The 24,849-nt window shown below is 42.0% G+C and overlaps 1 protein-coding gene across 1 annotated transcript in view; it reads left to right on the forward strand.

The window, feature by feature from the left end:
- Window positions 1–4,499: 4,499 nt before the first annotated feature.
- CASR (calcium sensing receptor) overlaps window positions 4,500–24,849 on the forward strand; it is a 38,215-nt gene continuing 17,865 nt past the window's right edge. The window contains exons 1-3 of the mRNA XM_031056644.1: window positions 4,500–4,684; window positions 12,812–13,118; window positions 15,565–16,443. Of these exons, the coding sequence (XP_030912504.1) occupies window positions 4,500–4,684; window positions 12,812–13,118; window positions 15,565–16,443 (1,371 nt within the window). The remainder of the gene's footprint in view (window positions 4,685–12,811; window positions 13,119–15,564; window positions 16,444–24,849) is intronic.

Consider the following 24,849-nt stretch of genomic DNA (forward strand, 5'->3'; position numbering starts at 1 on the left):
TAGCTGATAAGTTACCATTAGTTAACAATATCATGCTGTTCCAAAAAAAGACAAATGCTGTGCTGAGATGTACAAACAGGGCTGTAGCCTGCAAGACACACAAAGTAATTCTACTACTTTGCTCAGTGCTTGTAAGGGCCAAACAAGGACACTGTGTCCATTTCTGGGCACTGGTCTGCACCGAATGTGGAGAATGCTGGAGAGAGGCCAGAGGAATGAAATAAGAATAATCTGAGCTCAGGAAAGCATCTTTATGGGAAAAAAAAAAAAGAAAAAAAAGTTAATTTAATTTGCTTGGTCTAAGAAAAAGAGTAAAAGGGGAGGTGAATCAAATCCCAAATAAAGTGATAATGGGCAGGGAGGCACTGGCCTTCATGTGGTAGATGGGAGAAGAAGACAGGCATAAGTTGTAACAAAAACCACTGAAATTAGATGTGAGAAAACATTTTCTTTGGTAACAGCAGAGAAGCGTTGAAGTAGGCTGCCCTGAGTGTCTGATTGGTTTTCTTCCTGACAAGGTCTTAGAGAAAATATGCCAGGAACTGCACTACTACTGCTGAGCCCTTCTTGGGCTAAGGGGCAGCTTCATGGAGGTCCCTTGAGATCCTTCCCATGCGAGCTCTTCGATGTACCTGAGCAGCTGCTGTTGAGAGTTGTGGTTAGTTACTGTTTGATTAATAATTTCTTCATCAGTAATGCATGCCATGAGTGTGCCATTCAGCTTCCTTTCACCCAAAAAAACCAAAGATTTGATTTCTGGCTTTTCTGTCTGATTTAGTCTGACAACTAAAACTTTCATTTAACTGGAAAAATGGTACTGATTGCTGCAAGCTTTCCAAGTACCCACAGCTGTACCTGGCTACCTTCCCTCCCAACCTCAGCTACTGCTCCTGCCATGGCAATAGTTGCCTGGTAGCTCATCCTGTCCCTGGAACCAGTTCAAATTCCTCCATGGAAGCTTAGAAACTCTCTTCCAAGACAGTTCAGAATCAAAATGTCTGATAGTTAATGACACAGAGTGAAAAAACTATTGAGGATTATTTTTAAAAGGGAAGGGGGATTAAAAATCAGGCCATGTCAAAAAAAAAAAGAAAAAAAGATAAAATTACTATTTAGTTTTTATATTTTCTTGCAAAAGTAATCTTATGGAATTTTATTGGCTGAATATATGTACAGAGAAAAGGTGTTCTGCATTGAAGAGCTCATATAATGCTCTGCATGTAAAAACATTTGCAAAGGAAAAAATTATCAATGGATTCCATCTTAATCCAGTTGCTTGTTAATTTAATCTTTTTTTTATTTATTAGCTGAAACTACAGGACCACAGTAATTTGTTCTATTAGTAGTACAATTTCCACTTGTAGTATGCTGAGTTTTATGTCTGGAAACATACATCAGCAGGTAATTCAATCATTAGCTGTGTAATGCCTTCTTTAATAAGGAAGAGTCTCATAATCTTAATCTAATAAAAGAAAAGAGAACTGAAGGAAAATTTGCCACAACAGAAGCTGATACTTGAGGATATTATCTGGGGCACTGGCAACAAGATCACAGCCGTTCATCGGGAAATCGGTACCTTCAAATATTCTCATCTTCAGGTGTGCAGGGCACTTGAAAGCAGCTGTGAGTCCTCTGTCTCCCATTAAATGAGTTTGGTTTTCCAGCTATAGCTGAAATTTTGGTATGGAGAATTGTAAATTTGGACACTGAGATTTATGAGGAGCTGAGCATACACTGTTTTCTTTTTCTGTGCCAGTGCATCTTTGGACATTTATCCTTCAGTTTTCTGCCTCAGGGGTGTGCTTCATGTATACACAGCCCATCTTGTTCCCAGACATCACCTCTGATGTTACTTCGGTTCTGTGTCCTGTCTCTGAGAACTGCTAGTTCCAAATTACTCAGAGAGATACCAACTAATGCCCTATACCATGAATGAATGATTTTGTTTTCATTGTCTATTCCATTGTCATGCTCTTGAATGACAACTGGGACTACTAACTGCTGTAAATGCTGTTTTAAAATTTGCTGTATTTTGCCAGTTTGGATGCTTTGACTTTGTCTACTGTGAGAAAAGAGAAATAAGAATGTGAATTTACTTTTTCTACATTTCATACTTCAGCCATGTACTGTCTTGTGGTGAAGAGTTCTTAAATATTCAGTAGCATCAGCCCAAGACCCCCCCAAACACAGCAGCCCAGCAAACAAAATTATATTGTCTGTCTGCTGCTGATGGAAACAATTTCCTTTTTCATAAGCCAATAACCCCAAAGGCAAAAGAAAGCCTTATTAAAGTAAAAGCAGAAAAACTGAGTAGTAAATCAGCAGGCTGTGGTGTTCCCAGTGCAGATGGAGAAGTCACTGACCTCATCCCACCTTGGCTGAGTCCCACACATGGTTCCTTGCCCAGACACCAGGGATGCCATCCCTGCAGCTGTCAGAGCATGCAGTCCCCCAGGTCCCTGCCATCCCACAGGCAGCTGGGGGAGGGAATGAGCTGAGCTAAAGAGCATTAGTCAGACCATCCCATGTCTTTGCAGTGTCCCTTCAGAAATTGCTTGCCCTGTTTCAAACCTCTCACCTCTAAGTGCTGGCCCTGCCTGTGCTGGTCCTCACCTCAGGGCACCATATCAGCACTTCACCAGTGTTTGTATCTTTCCCAAAACCACAGGTGATGGGAGGAAAATGACATTTCTCTAACTGAATTATGGAAAAGCGTTTTGTTCTTTATTCTGTTGGGCACTGAAGAAGACAAAACACCATCCATCTGCGAGAAAAGATCAAAACCCAAACACTTCATGACACTCACTCGTTGCATTGCTCTGTCCCTTCCTAATCCTGGTTAAAATTCTATCATCCAGCTGTCAAAGGGCCACTTGCCAATACCTAGACATATCTTGATATCTAGCCAAAGATTTGATTGCCCTTGCCAATAAAAATGGACTTGTTCAAGCCAGGGCCAAAGAACAGTTTAGAGTGGACCTGCCACAGAGAATTGTAGTGTCTGCCCAGCTAAGTGCAGTGACCACAGAGGCACGAGAACAGCAGGAGCTTTGTCTCTCCTCTCTCATTGACTGCTGCATCCAAACCTTCATTGTAATGAAAATGTATGAAATAGTTCCACATGCTTGGTGGTCATACAGCATGCAGGATCATCCAGACTGGCTGCCAGAAGAAGCCTCACGATCACAATTTTTCCCTGCATAGCTCTTTATTTGACCTAGGTGAAGATCAAATCCATATAGCTGCATTTAGTGATAATGTCAGCCTCATAAAAAGGTTCTCAGCACTTAAAAACTCTTGATGACTTGCTTCAGAAATTAATTGTCTTCAGGATTAGCAATGTATGCCTTCCTTCTACTCTAAATTTCACTAACTTCAGATTCTTACTACCAGCTTTTAGACCTGTTTCAAATAGGCTGAAGAGCTGTTCATTGTGAATTTTCTGGGCTATCTCCTCTCCTGTAGCCATAGCCATTTTCATATGCCATAATTAAGTTAGTTCTTCATTTGGGAAGCCTGTAGACATGCTGCAGGGAAAATGTATTGAGCATGGAGAAGCTGCAGAATTTTTCATCCCCAGGAAACAGGCTTCAAAGGCTGCTATAGCTAAGCTTTCAATGGCCGAACCTTTCAAGCCTTCATGACTCATTATGGAGAAGTATCTTGGTTTCAAATGCTTCCCTGGAGTTCATTCTCTCTTTCAATGCTAAAGAACTCCTTCTGAGCCTGAAAGAGCTTGTTTTATTTTTATCAAGGATAAGTTCAAAGACAGAGGGTTAAGAATGATCAATGGATAGGAGATGAGGAGAATGATGGACCAACACCAAAAGATCATTATGGTTATTTGCTTAAGAGAAAGGCTTGATTCTTACAGTGTTTGATGCTTCCTTATTCCCCACTTGCCCACCCAGGTTTCACAATGAGCTCTGTTCACAGACACCAATCAGATCACAGGTTTTACAGCATCTGCTATGACCAGAGCCACACAGAACCATAGTAAGATTAAGCCACCCACCTTAGGTATGTAGCAGAGAATCAGGCATCTGACATTGTTTGAGGAGGTGTGGCTGTGTCACCAGGGTGCCTGGATGACTTTGCCAAGGTTATGATGGGTCCCAGGTGGGTTGTTGAGTGGGGGGCAGCTTCAGGGGCGTATTGAGGGCTTGGCTTGACAAAGCAGAAGCATCATGGCCATGAGGGGTCCTGGTGTATAGCTGGAATCACTTTTCAAATCTTTCTCTTACAGTTCTCAGAGATGGGCTCTCCATAATGCTTCAGGTATGAAGGAAGAAGGGAAGTTGAATTGGTTTTTTGCAATGGAGAAGACAGAGGGAGAAACACCAGCACTGTGGCTCCCACCTTGTTGCTTATCTCCCTGCCAACATGTGTCCCAAATCCTCTCTGTGCTGTGTTAAGGAAAGGAAAAGCTTTGACATCTGCTTTCTTACATCATCTTTTCCAATTTTGCACCCGATAACCCCCTGGTGAAAAGAGGAACAATGACTTCATATAGCTGCTGCTTGATTCTTTTGCTGTTTACCTGGAGCACTGCTGCCTATGGGCCAAACCAACGGGCACAGAAGAAGGGAGACATTATTCTTGGAGGATTGTTCCCCATTCATTTTGGAGTGGCTGCTAAAGACCAAGATCTAAAATCAAGGCCAGAATCAGTGGAGTGTATAAGGTAAGCTGGTAAAAAGGAAAATAAACAGTTTTGGTGGGGAAAAAAAGTCTTCACATTTCTTGACTTTATATTGTGTAAATATGGTCTGTAATCTGATGCTTGCAATTGGAAGGTATGATGTAAATAATGGAAAAAACAAGTGTGTATTTTAAACAGTAACATAAATACTATTTGGACACTGAAAGAGGTCAATCTTTGTACTACCTGAAGCTGCCAAAACATTAATAGACTGATCTATCTGGCCATTCACAGGGAACATTTGAATAGCATCTGAAAATTAGCTTCCCTAGCAGGACAGAAAATTACCAATAGTGCTGTTTAGTTCATTTGATGAAAGTAATTCATGGCCAAATAGTTTGGAAATCAATTTTTTGTCCAGTTCTGCCTGTCATTTTCTAAGACTTTAAAAACTGTTAAGTTGCCTAAACAAGTGAAAATGCTAAAGTGAGATAGGTCAGGGCTTTTGAAAAATCCCAGTGAATGACACATAAATGTCTCTTTAGGATTTTGTAAAAGTTCAGGACTTTGTAAAAGTCCTAAACTTTAGAGCAGGCCTCCCTCACCCAGAGTTCTTCTCTTTTGTGTAAACAACACATCTATGTTTTGTCTTAAGTGTTTGGGAGTTAACCTTGGAGTGAGAAATGCACGTGAAAACAATTTCTCTTACTATGGAAGTGTAGGCATGATGAAATGTGAGGAATTTTTAACATTACAAGCCTGCATATAATACACAGAACAAGTGGAAAGTGTGACAGAAACTGATTGCAACTGGAACATCATATAAACAAAATATTAGAAATTCATGTGGATTTCTGTCATGACAATGCATGACAAAACATTTCATTGTTATGGGACTTCTCTTACCATGTGTGGACAACTGTGTATCTGGAATTATTTGGACCTCTCATCCTAGGCTGAGGATCTAGTACAGTTTTGTTGCAAATGGCAATGAGGGATGGCCAAGAGCATTCCTGTTACACTCACAGATTTCAGGTGTGGTTTCCCACTGGGACCCTGAGCAAGATACATCCATCTAGGTTATGAGATCATCCCCAGAACCTGTCACAAGGAGCACACACAGGTGTCAATAATCAGGGATTATTTTGGCTTCTTCTGTGTGTGCACAGGAAAGTCGTGAACTAAATGTATGTGCAATGTCTATTTCATGGAGCAAGAATCTCTGCCAGCTTTTCAGCATTTTTTTCCTCTCTCAAATGCATTATATTAAAAATGGAATGCTGGAAAGCAATGGATGTTTTCAGCTCTATTTTCTTCTTCTCCTGCTCCAGCTGGCAGGCAGGACAATGCACGTATTTGCAAACTAAACAGCTTTCACTTCTATCGACTCTGGGTCAGCCTCAGTGGCTGTCTTGACATGGTCACATTATTGGAAGAGATGTCTGGAAAATGTTCTGCCACAAGTACTACAAGTGTGTGGTTGCCAAAAGGCATGTTAATGAGGTAGCACTGCCAACAACAGGCAAATCCTGAAAAGCCAGACTAGCTGTTTTAAGGACACAATGGGAGATCCTTCTGGGTGGCTTTCAATCTGCTAAAAGGTATCCTCCAGCTGAAATTTGCCTGGATAAAATCCTGTTCTTTTTACCCTTGCACCAAGAAGATGTAGGTGCAAAAGAGAAAAAAAAGATGTCTGCAGAGGCAGGCATTTGTGGCACATATCCTTCAGGGAGTTGGATAAATTGTGAGTTGATAGTATAATGCAGTTGGAGAAAGAATGAAGGTCAGAGATTAGCTGCAGAGGTAGTCGAAACCACAAAAGGAACAAGGGGATGATTGGACCAGAAATAACTGGAAGTTGCTTTATTGCATACATCTTTACCAGAAAATGTCCATTTGCAGGAAATGTTGAATTCAAAAGAGGTTGGATTAATAAGACTTTTTGAGATTGGTTATTGGGTTTTAATGATGGAAGTAATAAATACATGGGAATGTTTGTGTGTATTCCTTGTTATTGGTACACGTAAAATTGAGAGCAGATATTTTTTCTGAAAGGATTTTCTATTTTAAGCAGTACTGAAGTCAGAAAATCCTTCCTGCTCAAGTTGTACAGAAATCTCTCAACACAACCATGGTAGCCATTTTTTGTTTTGGACCCTGTGATCAGGCATTAGCCTGTGGCAGGATTGTGCATGCTGACTCTAGGAGTTCAATATGTTCCTCAAGTGTTTTGCTAAAATCTTACATTATCACATGTGAGTTTCCTAGGTCCCAGGCAACTGACTGGTCTGGAATTATCAAACTTGTATTTTTGGGGGCAGGAAAAAAAAATACAGGTTCTAGTTTCTTCACAAAGTAAGTCCCCCCGATCTTGTAGCGTCAAAAACTTCTGTAGGGTGGGAAATCCGCAGATTAGCAAATTAGATAGAAATCCATAGGGAAGCACAAAGGTGACTGTACATGGTCAAACCAAAGGTGCTGAATCTGTCCCATACCTTTACCTCTCCTTGTTGCCCTTCTCTGAGCCTTCTCCAGCACTGGTGTATTGTTTCAAAGCTGAGGTTAATAAGTTTTATACCTGCCCCCTTTTCAGATGGCTGCATACAGTTTTTAATCTTTTATGTAGAAAAATGTGTCTCATATCACATAAGAAAATTAGACCCAGGTCACTCCAGGATAATGAGCATCCTCTGTCTCTCCTCATGCTCTCAGCAAGTCATCAGACCATGTGAAAAGCTCCACAACAAGACCTAAGGGTCCCACTGAAACCTTTGGGTCGTCTATTTTAGAGTTCAGAATCAAACAACTTTAGATAATGTGGTTTTCCTCTATTCTGAGGACTGTTCAAGCTGATTGCTGCTGTTTGGACATTTAGCTGTGTTGAGTGCCCATACCCATGCTCCCAAACTGGGCTTCCCAATGGATAGGACAACTGGGGCTTCTCAAAAAGGATAGGACAGTTTTCTCTCCACTTTCTCAGTTTTATGTTCTGCATGCTCTTGTGACTCAGCATCTTTCTCTCCAGCTCAGCAAACATACTGGCCTGAACCTACTGTGCATAGCTGGCTCATTATTTAGAAACTGTGTACATAACTCAGCAGTAAAAGGAAAAGGGAACAGTAACAATCGGTTCCCCATTCTTTTTGTGCCGTTGCTACTGAAAAGGCATCCTTGTGCTCTAAACACTGAACTGTAGAGTCCAAAGTGAAAACATACCCATGATTGTGCCGCATTAAATGTCAGATAGGAATACACAAAGCAAGAGCAGTTTTGTTTCCTGTTTGTTGTTTCAGCAGACAAGGATCCTGCATTTGATATGAATACACCTCCTGTCTTTGTATGCCTCAGGTGCTGCTGCAGCAACTTGCCTTATAACATTTGCTGATGCATATCTGATGTGTGCAGGGGAGGCAGAGACAGAGTGCAGCACCAGCAAGCCCTGACCCCCATTCCATTTGCTGTCAGCACCCCCATAGGCCTATTCATAACCTGATTTTTCTGCCCCTTCTTGATTTCAGGGAGATTAGCAGTTTTCTTGTATTCTGATCATCAGTCTGGCTAAGGTCCCACACTGTGACACAAAGATTTCAAGCTGTGAAACTGTGGCGAGACATTGTCCCCACGTCATAGTGCAGGACTTCACAGAGCATGGCTCCAGGACTCTGTGGCTCACTGAGCTTCTCTGTCCATCTGAGAGAACAGAATTTTAATTCTAGCCCTTGCAGACGTATTTGCTAATCCCATTGCAGACCTGAATGTACAACAAGATGTTTGGAATTTCTCTTCCCTAAGATGTAATTATATCACTTGCTCTCTCTTCCATTCACCTTCTGAATTGTAATTTTTTAATTTCTGATTTTCTTTGTTCTGCATAATTCCCCTCACCCACAGTCCTTGATTGTAAGAGTGGTAAGCAACTCATTATACCTATGACTGCAGGAACAAATGGCTGGAGGTCTCCCCCTTTCATAGCTTAGAAATAACAGTAGCAGCAATAACATGTAATTAATGTACTGGAAATCTAGAGAGGACAGAGAAATTAGTATGTGCATGCAACCACTAAAGAGAGAGGAGTGCTAGTGTGATCGAAAGGTATATGCAGGCTTTGCCACCATTTCTGAGTATAAGTACCTGTCAGTTATGGGGGGGTAAGTGAAAGCTTTATTCAGAGCTTTCACATCACTTTCTCCTTTTTTTGCTTCATATTCCATTGCTTAGTACCTTGCAAGTGTGATAAATGAAGGTCATGAATACACATGAGGCTGTGAATTATTTCTTTATGGAGACTAGCAAGGATCAGGACCAATTTCCCTGCTGGATCCAGACAGTAAGAGCTGTTAAAACCAAACCACACAAACAAACAGGGGATGGAGCTATGGGGAGCTTAAACCATGCAGACAGCTTGTGCCCCTTCATTTGCATTGCCTTGCTTGGAAAGGTTGGCTGGGACATCTAAGCCACCCTGAGCACCATTTGACAGATGTGTTTAGTTTCTAGCAAACTGGTCTGCTGCACAGCTGTCCTCTGCAGAGGTGACAGTCACAGCAAGGTATTTTTTCCAATTTCTCTCTCCCAGTTTGTGGTTCTCCTTGGGAAGTGAAAGATCAGTGGGTTGAATACTGTGAGAGGTGGGAGAACAAGTATCAGAGGGGAAAATATGAGGATGGAGTGTAAATAAAAATCCCCCTCTACACCTGTGAGCTCTGAATTATTTACATTAAATTCTCATTTAGAGCTTAATGGCCACTTTTCATAGCACCACATCTCACAAAATGCAATACTATGTGAACATACCTGTAAAGTGATATGGCAGAAAATGAGCTTTGGAGGCTGCTTCTTTTCCATCAAGAAAATACCAGCAGCTATTTAGATATTCTGGAAATCTAATTAAACCTTGCTTTTGATAGTAAATACTGCACAGTTTCTTCATGGAAATTACCAGTCAAATTGCTGCATGGTTGGCAGAGCATTCCAGTGACTGATGATATTAATCACAGCAGCGGCACGGCACAGGAGGTCAGCTGCATCAGTGGGACCTACTGCCGGGTTCAAAGGCTGCTCTTAGCAATCCCTCATGTACACACCAAGCAAAGAGGAACCTATCTGCAGCCCCTTGCTGGGATCTTACAGTGCAGTGGGAGAGAAATTGTCTACAAAATATCCATTCACAGAAATTGGAAGGATCTTGCTTTATTTAGAGCAGTTTGGCAGCACTGCCTTTGTCTGACCATATCTGTGTTATGGCACCAATACAACGCTGTCTCAGGTGACAAAATGACAGCTTGTCTGAAGATCTATCAGGTGTTAGAGAAGACAGAATGAAGAGTGCTGTCTTCATCCCATCTGATCCTCTCCTCCTGAGCTGCTGATGCTGCTGTCAGCAGAGGTGCAAGTGAAGAGAACAGCAGGTCTCTTGCCTAGGTTAGTTTAAGATAAATTATTGAAAGTATTTCAAAGATATTTTGGATTCTAGCTTCCAGAAAACAGCCCTACTCTCATTTCCCTCCAAAAATAAAGTCATTCCAAATGCAAGTACCTGAACTAGAGGCCTTATACTGTAAATATACACTAATCAGGAGCATATGTCAAAAAGGAAAATAAAATCAACTGTGTATCGTGGGCCTTAGTCTGTATTTACTGAATTAAATGCCAAATATTTCTTTGAAGTGAAGGGTAAGATGATCCAGTTCACTGCTTTCAAAGATACCATCAGAAGATACCACCTTGTGGCATTTTAAAAAATAAAGCCAAATTCCTTCAAGCAAGTAAAATAATTTTCTGTCATACTTCGCCTGTATAATTTAAAGCGAGCAGGCTTTAAATTTGCTATTTAATTTTGCTTCACTCAAATGTGTGAAGCTTTTCCCAATAGTATAGTGGTACTTTGAACTTCCCAGGTTCTCAGTAGCCTTCTCTTTAAATATAGAAGATGCGATCCGATTTTTCTCTTTTACATGAGGAGCCTGAATACGGCTCCTTGCTTCAAATCCTACACATATTAAAAATATCTGTAAACACATGCAGCTTTTGAAAAAGAGGTGTCACAAAACCTTTGCTTGTTTCCATTTATCCCAGTGTGCATTACTGACCACGTGAAGCAACATGGTGTGCCCAACACGTCTCTTCCTGTACACAGCACTCACTGGCTCAATCCCTCTGAGCCTTGCCCTTTTATTCCAGAGCTCTCTTGTTGCATCTCATTCCTTAATGGCTTGGAACTAGAGCAAAAAATATTCTAAATGACCAAATTACTTCTATCAGTAACCCACACTCCCATGCTTCTAAAGACTAATCTTAATAAAGCTAACTGTCCCTTTGGTAATAAGTTATAACTAGGACTCAAACTTTTTGACCTGAAGAGATCTGTACTGAAATTCTGCTGTCTGGGCTTTGAGGCATAACCTCAGAGCTGAACCTCATTTGGAATTTGGCCAAAGATGTCTGGAGAGGTGAAGTCAAGTTGAATAAATGAAGTTTTTAAGACTTAAAGATAAACCTTAGATGTGATATCATTAGAAATTCTGACCCCAGATGAATCAGATAAAACTCCTGGAATGGAAGTAATGTGGCTTTGTTCATTCAGCTTTGAAAAAGTCAGACATAGCTAACATCAACTTTGGAAGCAATTAATTTAATCCAGCCATTAAAAATGTTTAGGTCATATACCTCAGAGATTGAAAGGTTGTGATTTCATTAAGCTTATTTTTAGGAATCTTTGCCTTAGTAATAGAAACATTTCTCTAAGTACTTCAAAATATAACTCATGTGAAACCTACAATTTACCATTTCATATAGGATCTATTCTTGGCCAGGCTGTTCCCCAGGCTTTTCCAGTTCTGGGGCCCGTCACTTTTCCCGGTGTATCTCAAGCATAACAGCATTGACTCTTCCCTGTTTTCACCCGCACCTTAGCACAAAACTGCAAACTAGCTGCTATCCTGGCTCACAGGGCACTCCCAGGAAGGGCAGGCGTCAGCTGATGAAAGATTCTGCCATTCCAGCTGCATTGCCCTAAAACAGCCTCACAGGCACACAGCTGGTAGCCAGGGCAACTTTACAGGGCAAACACAGTAAAACTTCAGAATAATATGTATCAAAGGTACTTTCTTGCTGCTGCTTTCCACGCAAGAAGTTTCTCTCCTTCGTGCATAAGCAATCATTGTGTTTCAGCTTCTTCCACTGCCAGGCTACTGATGCCATAAACAGGGACTCCCAGCTCTCGCAGGACAGTTGCCACCAATCTGCAGCTCTGACTTAGCTACATGCAAGATAATCAGAAAACTCAGCTTCTCCATCTTAGAGAAGAGAGGAGGCTTCAAAAAACAGTTTCAGATTCTCAGACCAGCTCTGAGGGCATCTTCTGAGATTGTGTCTAAAGCAAATTGTGTGGGAGAGCCATAATAATGAGAAAAGTTACTCCTTGAGCAAAGGCACTGAAGTATCTAATTAACAAGTTAACAGTTTGCACTAGGACCTATATTTATAGCCTGTCTCTGATCTCTGGTACGAACAGTCTGACGTGCTCTCTCTGACAAACTGAAGGGTGCCATGTGAGGCCAAGTTTCCCTGAGCAGAGCTCCCAGACACCTCTGCATCCAGCAGCATGCCAGTGCTGTGGCTCAGCCTGCTCTGCCTGCCCAAAGCCAGGAGGAGCTGACACACTCCGGGAGTATCCCCGAGCCTAAGTCCCAGGCAGCATCAGTACAGGCTTAGCAGACACTGCCATCTGCATTCAGAAACATGTCAGAGGAGCCTGGAAGCAAACCTGGTAGGTGTAGCTTTCAGTCAGAGGATCGCAACATCCATTTCCTCAGGGGTCGTGAGATCAGGTTGAGGGTCCTGAGCACAAGGGACAGGCCAGAGTCATCACTCCACACATGCTGTCTTTTAACTTTCCCAGGTTTTAGGGAACTTAGAAAAGTTTACCTCTGGAGTGAGCTTCCAAACTGAAAAGTTGAGAGCCAGAACTAAACCTTGTAGCAAAACCACACCTCTTCTGTAGTAGATACAAAAGCAAAACTTTCCAAATTTAGTAGAGTGCAAGAAATCACATAAGTTGCTTTTGCTTTTTGTATCTGGAATTTTTCTCTGTCTTTGCCTCATTCCTGGTCGCCTCTGCTCTTTTTTCCTCCTTCTCACTCTATTTTGTTTTTATTTTTGCTCCCCCAGGTATAATTTCCGAGGCTTCCGCTGGCTCCAGGCTATGATCTTTGCCATAGAAGAAATAAACAGTAGCCCAACTCTCCTTCCCAACATGACCCTGGGATACAGGATATTTGACACTTGCAATACAGTCTCGAAAGCCCTGGAGGCCACACTGAGTTTTGTGGCCCAGAACAAGATAGACTCCTTGAACCTGGATGAATTCTGTAACTGCTCAGAACATATCCCTTCCACCATTGCAGTCGTGGGAGCAACTGGCTCTGGCATCTCCACTGCTGTGGCCAATCTGCTGGGACTCTTTTACATACCTCAGGTATGTTTCCACCTCTCTTGCTTAGGTTACAGAAGTGGCCTGCTCCTCTACTCTGCAGAGGTTAAGCAGAGATTGCTTAATCTTTGCCATTTTCAATAGAATTTATAGGAGAAAAACAATAAAATGGGGGGCGGGAGGAGGGTGGGTGTCATTGTTATGATAGAAATGTGTCTTGCTAGCACTTTGCAGTCCCCAAATATAAAGGCTACTGAGCAGCCATACCAACATTTGGCCAACACCAGCCTAGCTTAGGAGGACTGGAGTCCTTCAGAGCAGTTTAGTTTGTGAATGCAACAGTAACTGTAAGCATTCTGACTCTTCTGGAGCCACTGCCAGCATCCATGGCCCCAGCCTTTTGTTTAAGAGGCTTGTTGCTCTGCCAAGATGTTAAGTAAAGTACAGGGCTGGCTTAATATTGTTGCTCTTGATTTTACTTTTCTACACTAAAGTCAGCTTTGGAAAAAGTGCTTGGCCTCATCCATTTACTTGTTACCTTGTATAGCCTAACACTTGCAATCCCTCTTCCAAAATTAATAGAGGTGCCATAGCTCACAAGAGCCTTTATAACAAGATTGTGTCAGAATGTGCTCTCAGTCTGTCCTGAGAAATGTATCTTTGCTTCAGCCAGGGCTGCAATTCCCATCTGCACCACGAATGAAGAAGGAAGGATTCTTGATTGCCCTGTGCACAGTAATATATTTTGTCTGTTGAGTCTTATCAGTCTGACTCCTTTGCAGGAGTCTGAAAAACTGGACGTTTGGTCTCTGAGCAGGGCAGGAATGGTTTAAGCTGTGCTATCTGGGTATTGCCCAGAGTGGCATTGGAAGTTGGTGTGTAATAAACACCCTGATGACATCTTATGGGGCATTGTTGATTTACACATCCCATAACCAGGTGAACAGGGGCAGCTGAGAAGGGTTGGTGAGTTCAACTGAACATAAGAGATGTTTGCAGTTCTCAGACTTTCTCTGTAAACAGAGAATGACATTTGTCCCATGAGGTAGTACCCTTATCTAGAGGCTGCAGAAAAGGGTAGATGTCAGGAGGTTCAGTTCTGGAACGAAGTCTCAGCCGGGTGGTTGAAGCATGACAGCTGAAAGCAGGCTTTTAGACTGGCAGATGTTGGGTAGAATTGTCACAGCCATTTATAGCAAGGCCATTAGCAAATCCAGGCTTATTAGGCCCTGCATTTCAGTAGAGTTGGAGGTGTGTTTTACAATTAATATATGGCTCATTACTCATTCTGTTGACGTAGACACTGAAAATGTTACAAGTTCTGTTCTGTTTCTCAGTACCTCAGGTCAGTGTCCCCTTACAGCACACGTGGCAGTGGGACACATTGCCTGTACCTCCTGGAAAAAAGGTTGATGAGGGTGAGAGTAGCCCTGGGCAAGAGCCTGTCCAGGGGAGAGGTCTGTTCTGTGAAAGGAGGATTTACTTCTGTAGCCTTTGAAACTGCACTGTGAAACCTCCTTTTCTTTCTTCTTGCAGAAACATTAAATAACAGACTTTAAGGAGAAGATAAGGTTTTCTGTAAATTTCCACTTTGTACAAAATGAACTGTTTATAGAAGACTTTTTCAAATGAGAGTCAGTCCCAAAGAATTCAGATACCAATCTTAAAATGTGTTTTAGAAGTTCTCCAGATCTTTAAACAGTTATAATCTGGGGTTTAAGGTTTTCTTCCTACTTGCAGATAATTCAAATTCTATCTTAAGAGCATGTGGCACTTGTTCTGATTAGGAAAATAAAGTATTTCTTGATAGCTTTAGAAGAGGAAATAAAATCCAGTTTTAACCATAAAACATGGTGGCTTATGAAACATGGACTGGCTTCTTTGCTGATTCTGGCCAGCAATCAGGAAACACTGCTAAAGTAGCATTACCATAACACTTTGCATGATCAAGGAAGCTTATATACATCACATTCTTCTTATGTCAGCTGACAGGGATTGTGTATAAAAGGCAAAAGGAGCCCATTTAAGGATGGGGATGGATGTCAAAGGCAAGGAGAGAAAGACAGAGTAGCTTTGGAATGGCAATACCATCCTTCTGCCTCATGCCTGGTTCAGGACAGAGAAATCCTGTGTTTTGTCTTAATTCAGTGCATTGCCCTCGTTTATCTAGATGGCACATTCTTTTTATTTCTGGATTTGACAGAAATCTTTGCTACTCCTCCAGTCTAGTGTCCACTTCTCTCTCCCTCAGATCGTTGACCTTGCAGGTGGGCACAAGCTGGCTCCAGCCTCTCAGGTCTGAGCAGCTGCTCCTGTATGAGTGCCTCTGTAGGACAGGCACAGCTAGAAGAGCCCTCAGAGAGGATCATCTGCAAACACAGGCTAAGAAAATGTGCTTCCCAGGCTGACAGTGATGCTAGGCAAATGGAGGCAGTTTATTTCAGGCATTTCACTTTATGGTGCGTTTTGCTTGTTTGCTGTGCTCTGACAGGTCAGCTATGCCTCATCCAGTCGTCTCCTGAGCAATAAGAACCAGTTCAAGTCCTTCCTGCGCACAATCCCCAATGATGAGCACCAGGCCACAGCCATGGCAGACATCATTGAGTACTTTCGCTGGAACTGGGTGGGAACAATCGCAGCTGATGATGACTATGGCCGGCCAGGGATTGAAAAGTTTCGGGAAGAGGCGGAGGAGAGAGATATCTGCATTGATTTTAGCGAGCTCATATCCCAGTACTCAGATGAAGAGGAGATCCAGCAGGTGGTAGAGGTCATCCAGAACTCCACAGCAAGAGTGATTGTTGTTTTTTCCAGTGGCCCAGATCTGGAGCCTCTCATCAAAGAGATTGTCAGGAGAAACATCACTGGCAAGATCTGGCTGGCAAGCGAGGCCTGGGCCAGCTCTTCCCTAATAGCCATGCCGGAGTTCTTCCGTGTCATCGGCAGCACCATCGGGTTTGCGCTGAAGGCAGGACAGATCCCAGGCTTTCGTGAGTTCCTGCAGAAGGTGCATCCCAAGTCCACCAACAACGGCTTTGCCAAGGAGTTTTGGGAGGAGACATTTAACTGCTATCTCCCTGATGGATCCAAAACTTCTCCTGCTTCAACTTCCTTCCACAAGGGCCACGAAGAGGGTCTGGGAGCTGGAAATGGAACATCTGCATTCCGACCTCCGTGCACAGGGGATGAGAACATCACCAGCGTAGAGACACCATACATGGACTACACACATTTGCGGATATCCTATAACGTGTACTTGGCAGTGTATTCCATCGCCCATGCCTTGCAGGATATTTATACCTGTACCCCTGGGAAGGGACTCTTCACCAACGGGTCCTGTGCAGACATAAAGAAGGTGGAGGCATGGCAGGTAAGCCCTTTGTTCGTGTGCCTGTGCAATATACCTGCAGAAGGAAAGACAAGCTGTCCCAAATGCCCTTTAGGGTGCCTCTCCTAATCCTGGGTCTCAGACAGAGCATAAGGCTCCAGGGATGCAGTGTGTGACTGTGTCTGAGATAGGTGCATGCTCCCACCCACAGGGAATGTAAGGTAAGTTGGGCTAGGCCTGCAGTGAAAGGGGCTTAAACGAGGTTACATTTTCTTGCATTTGCTGCGGGCCAAAAGTGCACACACAGACAATTACCACAGCCTGGCTGACGCAAGGTAACTTGATCATATATTGAGCCTTACATAAACAAGAGGGCCTGGGGAGAACACATAAACAAGGAAAACAGTTTTTACAGTTCATTTTCTTTGGCAAGCTTTAAATCTTTTGCAATCCCACAGCAATTTTCCATACAGGCTGGATTTTTTTCCTCACAGTTTTCAGCTTATATAGGATCAAACCAAAGAAGATTGAGTAATGAAGGAAAATAATGAGTGGCTCTTGGGCAGAAAATAGATAGCTGCTTTGATTTGGCCGTGGTATTTGTGAACTGATGAAATTATATTAATAACTTAGTCCCATTTACCCATTCATTCAATGCATTCTGCCCACTGGCACATGGATTGCATTTTGTCTTCTGATCCTTTATGAATACTCTCTACCTTACTATGTGTTTGATCATGCTACCCAATGTGGTAATCACTTTGTGGTTTTAATATCTACTGCATTCTTAACACAATTAGCATGGACTGATGATGATATGTCAAATATATAGCAAATTCTGTCTGCTTCATTCTGATTGTCACAAAACACTTGAGCCCAAACATGCCTGAAATCAGAACAACACAGGTGAATAAATGGAGGATCACCTCCCCATTTTCATTGGTGTTTTCCTCTCTTTGCGACAGTCTAACGAAAACAAAGGCTGCCCTTGCCACAAATTGCAGATATCAGGTCACACTCACATATGGGAACTGCAGTTTGGTTCCTGTCTAGTCTCTGTTAACTCAAAACCATTGGTCAGATCAAAGTAAAAGGCTTTGTCTTGGCATTTATGGGAAACTTGCACTGCTCTAGGTGCCTGAACAGGTTTATCAAACCACTTTACTCAGAGCTGATGAGTGCAAGGTTTGACCCTGATTTAGAGGAATCCTGCAATTGATGGCTGTCTCTAAAGTTTCTGTCTTTCAAAGCTATTCTGCTTTTCAGGAAAATACTGGCAGAAATGGGCAAGTCGCAGACAGATGTAGCTTTCACTGTTGTCAGTAAAAATGATCCAGAATAAATGTAGTTTAATTCATTCCTTTATGCCTTGTCAGCTTGGAAAGTAAAGCTGGATATTCATGCCATTGCTAAGTAAAAGAATGTGTTTGTTGAAGATTCCATGCTTGAGAAGAATGAACTCTCACTTCTGTGTTGCTGAAGGGTGGGTGCTGAAGGATATACACATCAAAATGTAAAGCATCCTGCTGATCTAGGCATCTGGGTGTACATACCTGCCTGAGAAGAGGGAATCAGCTAGGAGTATGTAGAGAATAACCCCAGTGGGCAGGAGCAGGGAGCACTACAAAGGAACGGGCTACACTTATAACCACCACCATCATATGAAGCCTACTTGAGCATTTTTTTCACTTTGTTTCAAAATCACATGAATAGCAGGTAAATGCCAAATTTGTGTGCATACCTACTTCATACCAGGCATTGCAGCTCATTACCTTCAGGAAGCTTTCCTCAGCCCTGGGAGTAATGAGTTCACCTCACAAACATGCAGCCTCCAGCATTTCCAGAGTAATTTTCTGAGAACCACACAGAAAAAAAATCTTTCTACTAAAGTCAATCTCATTTGCAGTGGTACTTCTGCCAGTGTTCACTGCCTGCTCCCTTTCTCACCGTCAGGTCAGGCTTTTCTTGATGGGAAGTGACCCAAGAGGGCAAGGACAGTGTTAGGAGGCCCCCATACCTGTGACTGGAGGGCAGCTGCCCACGGTGTGTGCAATTACTGGCCAGGTGCTGTGTGGGACAGATAAGGTGAACCTGCTGACCCTGTGCCTCCATTAGCCTGAGCTCCTGTCCAGAGCAGCCCTTGCCAGCAGGGTTGGTGGCTGGGGAGCAAAAATGATACATTTTACAATTTAATTATGAACCATTTAATTTTGTTGCCTTTCAATGGCGTTATCCTTTTAACACATATGAGTTTTTACTGTTGTTTGCTAATTGCAAATTTTATGTACTTATAACACAAATCTTCTGGGGGATGTGTTCTGTATCATTTGTGGAGGGTGTTTGTGTGGGTCCATATATAAACCCAGGATTTTTACCTCAGTGATCAGTTCATTTGAAATGGACAGCCTAGCACAAATCACTGTGAGCTGGTTAAACTGTGTGAGGTTCTCCTATTAAGAATTTACCATCTGCAGTTTAAGAAGCGTCTAGGTGTGTTTCAGCATGGGGAGAGCAGGATTTTTGTGTCCTAAGGTGAAATATCAAATACTATCAACTTTCACGTTTACTTATTTATAGCTACTTGTTTAAGAAACCGTTTGCTCATTTTCTCCACCTGGGTCAGTGATCTGTGACAGATCCTGTCCATAAACCCAGTGTTTCTTCCTTTTGTTTTACCAGTGCCTCTGCAGCTGGCTATGGGCATTCCCAGTGGAGATGGGACTGGCCAGCCCAAGCTGTCTGTCTGTCCAGCATGTGCAGAGATGCAGAGATGCAGGCAGAGCTGGTGAGCAGGCAGGACAGCTTCCAGGCTGTGCCCAGATGAAACCGTGCCGCTCACTCCACATGCAGAGCTGGCCAGGGAATTCAGAATCCTGTATCTGAAAATGGGGCAGCTGGCACTTCAGAACTCTGCAGAAAATCACAGATTTTATTAGGATGCCTCTGCTGCCCTTATTCTGAGCAATCTGAGCTGTCTTGTTTTAAGAATCTACACTGCTGTAAGGCAGAAGATAATCGAGGTGCGCACCTTTGCAAGATACCTGCTGCAAAGGGCAGACAGTATTGTCTGCATGTGCCATTGTTGTGTCCTGCACAATATTGAACAAGACCAGATCAATTACTTGTTTTGGTACTGTTTTGTTCAAGTAACAAAAAGGTGCAGGGCAATCCTCAACAAAATGTATAAATTCTGTCACTTCAGGGCAAGGTAAAATTTTGTGAAAAGCACTAAGTGCAAATAGTAGAACAGAAAAAATCCTCATAAAGGTTTCCAATACCTCTGGCTGCCAGAAGACCACTCTCTTCTGCTGGGGAGGTTGTGACTTTTTATGAGAGCTATCAAGTAGAGCTAATTCTGTGTGTTGCTCTGGTTTGTGGACTTGCCTACCCCAAAAACAGGCTCTCCCATAAGCTACAGAATGGAAGTGGGAAGTTATGGCAGGGGGTGGGATACAGACTGAGAACTGCTGTACTGATGCTGCTTCTTTGTCAAAATTACCTGCTTTTTTGGCCTGTTTCTCCATAACTGCTTTAATGATCTGGTTTTGAAGCCCTTTTTTCTTAGTGTCTTCCCTGATAAGATTTCTCAAGTCCCTCAAGTTCCTTCATTTTCTTAGTCAAATAGCTCATGAGGCTATTTCTGCCGTCACTTCTAGGAAAAAGTCCATCTGTTCTTTTTTCAGTTCCTCTCTGAGCATTTACAGGAGCCTCTCTGGTGTCTCTCTCTCTCGCTACAAGCACCCTGTGGTCCTGCAAAAAATTAGGAAGAAAACTAATGAGGAATCTGTCCATCAGAGCAAATATTTCCTGCTTCATATTATTTTTGTGTGAGAAGATTAAAGACCTATCTTTTCTTTGGACTGAGGTCACTCAGTTTCGGCCCATCATTTGGATTCTTGATGAGCAGCTGCTCGATCTCTCTTTGTCTTGCAGTAAAAGCATTGTGATTAAATGGGGAAGACAGGCTCCCAAGGATGTGAGAAGGCAAAGATGTGCAGCCACAGGATCACTGAGCAGAGCTTCTTTGGGTTAACTCCCAGACAATTTGCAGGTTGCTGTTACACTGGAGGCTTTGAACTTTGGCATGAGTGAAAAGCAAGAGCTCTCTTAGGCACCAAGGCAAAGCACAGTGCAAGGGCTGAAAAATGTGTTGTGCTAATGATTCACAGGTTAGAGACATGCTTGTGTGTATTATTCTATGCCTGGAAATCTGACTGACCTCAGACTCAGTGAAAAGTTGCCATATGCTGTTCCACAAAATAAATACAAATTGGCTTCACCTAGCAACATCTAAATTCTTTTGTTACACTTGTGCACCTCCCAGCCAAGGGTTCCTTCTTCACTGCTGGTGATGCTCATTGTGAAGAGGTAAAAATGGACTGGCACCTTCTCCAGCTTTACATTTAGGTGTGTCTTCCTGGCTGGAAATTGATTGTGGAAGGCTTTAAAGAAGTAAATAATGCCTTAGATGACATAGACCTTTGAGCCTAATGGCTTATCTAATCAATTTTTGTGTCTATTAAACTAGAGGCCCATCTGAACAATTCAAAACCAGCTGCTTTGTGGTATACAGAATTAAACAGTATCAGAACAGCTATTAGCTATGGCTGGTGGGAAAATTAGTCATTTGGGGGGAATCACAAAGAAAACAGAGGAAGCTGTTGAATGTGAGGCAACTGCAAAACCTTGCCTACTCTGCATTACAAATGCACTGGAGATTTATTTGTTGTGAACAGAAGGCAAGAGGTGTGCCTTTGTTGTGGGAGGCAGGATTGAGAGGGACACTACTTGAGCCACACACAGAAATATGGGGGTCAACAGAGCAAACACAGCTATTTCCCCACCAGGCCAATAACAGACAATTGCTTATTCATCAGTTTGAAGATAACAACTTCCCATCAGCTGAGAGCACCAACTAAGCAGACAATAGATGGAGTATTATTTAGATGTCTCTACAGCTAAAAGGAGAAAGACTTTACTGGACTTGCCAGTAGAAAATGTGCTGGGAAATGACTGCCCTGACAAGGCTGCTAGAAGAAGGGTGAATGAACTGGATGCAGCAAATACAACAAAGGAGTTATGGTTGTTAATTACTAAGTAAAGAATGGCTAAGATTCTTCCAAATTGGGGTAGTACGCACTGCCTGATAACCAAACCCACATTATTCTTGTCTGCTCCCAAGCATATTGAATTTTTCATAAAAGTCACCTTTAATACAGTCATTTATGTGCTGCTTTACAACAAAAGCTGTATTTGAAAAGAACTTCTTTATATTTATGAAGCTCATTTAATAAGTACTTCTGTCAGTTGGAGAAATGTCAGTTTTTCAGTGTATGGTGGGAATTTTAGGGAAGGCTCCATGAAATGCTCATACAATGTCTCTCTGTAACAGCTTCAGATAACAATTATCCCTTGAATTACCAAGACCTCAGACACCAGTATCTGTTACAAAGACACAGCATGTCTTTGTTGCACAAAAGGATGTAAAATTTCTTCCAAGACTGACCTTTCCTGATACTACTCACAAATGGAGCTGGTGACAAAGAGCACCTTGAGAGCTTCCTAAAGGCACTCACAAAGTGGGATGAGGAAACAAGTGGATATATAAAAAATCTCCATTTACCTCAAGATGGGGTTGAAGCTAACTTCAAAGTCATTATAACCATAGCATAGGTTATTATTTCATTTATTTCTGGGTAGTCAGCTATCTTCACAAATGCTTTACTAACCAGTCACAGTTAGTTATCCCCAAAGTGAACTTTTATGCACTATGAAGGACTGGTGTTGCTCCACACAGAAATTAGGAGGAATGAGAACAAATTACTTTTTATAGTGACCCTTTTGCCTTGTAGAATTATAAGAGTGATCTTACAACAGGATCAGAAGCAATACTTTTCTCTAAAAGGACTTTTACCAGTGTCTGTAGTAAGAATGACATGAAAGACTGAAGAAATCAAAGTCTTGACATGAGATTTCTTTGTTGGCCAAGACTTACATTGATAAAGGAAATGGAAAAAACACATTTAAGCCAGTAGCCAAGTGGAACATGTGCCCAGACACAGTAACTGAATCCCCTGGAACACTAGCTGACCATTGATGGGACGCATGACTGTGCTTGCCCACTCTGAATGTCTGAAACACTTCCATGAGTTCAGTTAACTCACTGTGTCTATAGGAAACTTTGGGGATCTTTTTTTTTTTATCTCCATGGATAGTTCTTCTTGAATAGATTATAAATAAGCATTGAACTCAGGTTTCATTAATTACCATGGTTCTGTTAAAAGAAATGACACCTAGAGTGCAGAATCTGTTGGTTCTCATTCTAACAAAGAGCTTACCCAAGCATTGAAAGAATTCGTCCTATAGATCCAAACAGGAAAGGATTTACAGTTGAAAGCTATGACTTTCTCCTGGCCTAGGGAGCAGCACAGTTCTTCAGAGCAGTATGAGCAATGCTTTGTGCAGGATGCAGTTTCAGACCTCACTGGGGCTTTGAAGAGACTGATCCATAAAGGGCTGTTTGAAGAAAGTGGCAGCAAAGGGCTGTAAAGGGACACATCTACACAGTTGTTCTCTGCACAGCTGGGCAGGGATGGCATTAAACACCTCCCAGAAAAACACATTTCAATCAGACTTTGTTTACACAAGTCAACATATACGAATTATACTACTTGAAAACACTGAGCACTTGAGCCTTTGGGTCTATGAGTAGCTTTAATAATAGGACAATTTTTTACATATTATTTAATATTAAACCTAAATTAATAAAAAGAGCCCTATCTTAATCTGTTAGGTACTTCACCATAACAGTTATTGTGCAGTATGGTGATGTTCCAGGAGCATTAAAGCATCCTTTACTCAGTCAGGACTCCTGCCAATAGATATTTCACCCTTAGTACACAGCAACCTGGGCTATGGTACCAGATAGATTTCTCTATATTGTATTTACTGCAAGTGAAAACCAAAGCAATAGTGGCATCAAGTCTAGACTAAGTGGCTCTGATTTTTTTTTATGCCATGGCTGTTAAGGACAGAAGCACATAGCACAAAATGCCATCTAGCAGCACTGATTATTAGATTTCAATTGTAGCTGTACAATTGCCTTTTTTTGTCCAGAGACCATCTCTCTCCACAAAACCTCATCAGAAACCTAAAACATGTTTAAACGGAGTCACTTTCCAAATGATCATGCAGTTTGAAATCCTTTGTATAATTAATTATGTAAATTTATGACATGTTCAGGAAAGTAAGTAATCTTGATCCAGAAAAAGGCTGCTTCACATCAAATGTAAAACCTAGGTATTTCATTTCTGAAAGGCTGTGTTTGACAGCCAAACTTGTGTTTAACAAGATTTATTTTCCCCAAAGACATGCTGACTGCTAGACCTTTTTTTTAATTAGTATGATCCATGGCAGGCCACGTCTCTTGTCACAGATCATCTCTGATTTCCTGTTGGGATTTACTGACCTTTAGTTTCATTGGTCCTTACTTGGGCTTGCTTTATTAGATTTAAAAGTCCAGATAAAGTATGCATCATTTTTCTCCATATAATATTTATGCACATTGATCAAATTATTCCTCAGTCTTACCCTGATAATTTAAACAGAGTGATCTTTTAGTCATAAGGTGTGTTTTCTGCTTTAGTTCTGTACCTTGTCCATTCACTCATCCCTCTTTTTGGCATGTATTCAGTATTCCTTCAACAGACTCAGCACAGCCAGACAGTGAAAAAAACCCACATTTGCATACTCCTCATTTGTAGGAGCACAAGGTACCTGAGCCTTCCATGACACAATGGAAAGGTCACATTTAGTTGCCGATAATCCTTTGCAGCAGGTGGTACCCTTTCTGTGCCTGGTGTCAATTCCTCATGCCTTGATGCACAAGCCTGAATTTCCCTGTATTAAACACAGATATTTGAAAGCAATCTGAGGGGAAATGTTTTTTCTTTAATATTATTTACCATTACATTAATCCATGAATTTTCAGCAAATTTTGCCAGCAGTGGTTTGTAGCTGCTGCCAGGGTACTGATGAGCATATTGGGAAATAGTGAGCTACACTTTTGTATGTGTATGTCACTTGATTGCTGGTGAGAACACCACATAAGCTGACCCATCAAGCCCAGTTACAGGCACTAAAACTGGTCCTTGTCTTAGGAAACTCTATGCTTCACCTCTGTTATAAAATCTACTAGGCTTGGGCTTTTGATTTCTCTCTGGACATCCTTGAAAATATGGTACTGATCCAAAATCGGTTTACTGAGGCTGGAGGAATTCCCCACGAACTGATGATCTGCCTCTGTTGATATCTGTTGGGCAATTCCTGATCCATGTTACATGAAGTATAAAGCTCAGTTATTTCACTTCTGAAGGGGTATGTCTGTCAATCCAACTTGAATTTAGGAAGATCTGTATTCTTCAAATGTTACTAGGTGGCAGCAATTAT

The sequence above is a fragment of the Geospiza fortis genome, unplaced genomic scaffold (genome assembly GCF_000277835.1).
Source record: "Geospiza fortis unplaced genomic scaffold, GeoFor_1.0 scaffold1, whole genome shotgun sequence".
Lineage (NCBI taxonomy): Eukaryota > Metazoa > Chordata > Aves > Passeriformes > Thraupidae > Geospiza > Geospiza fortis.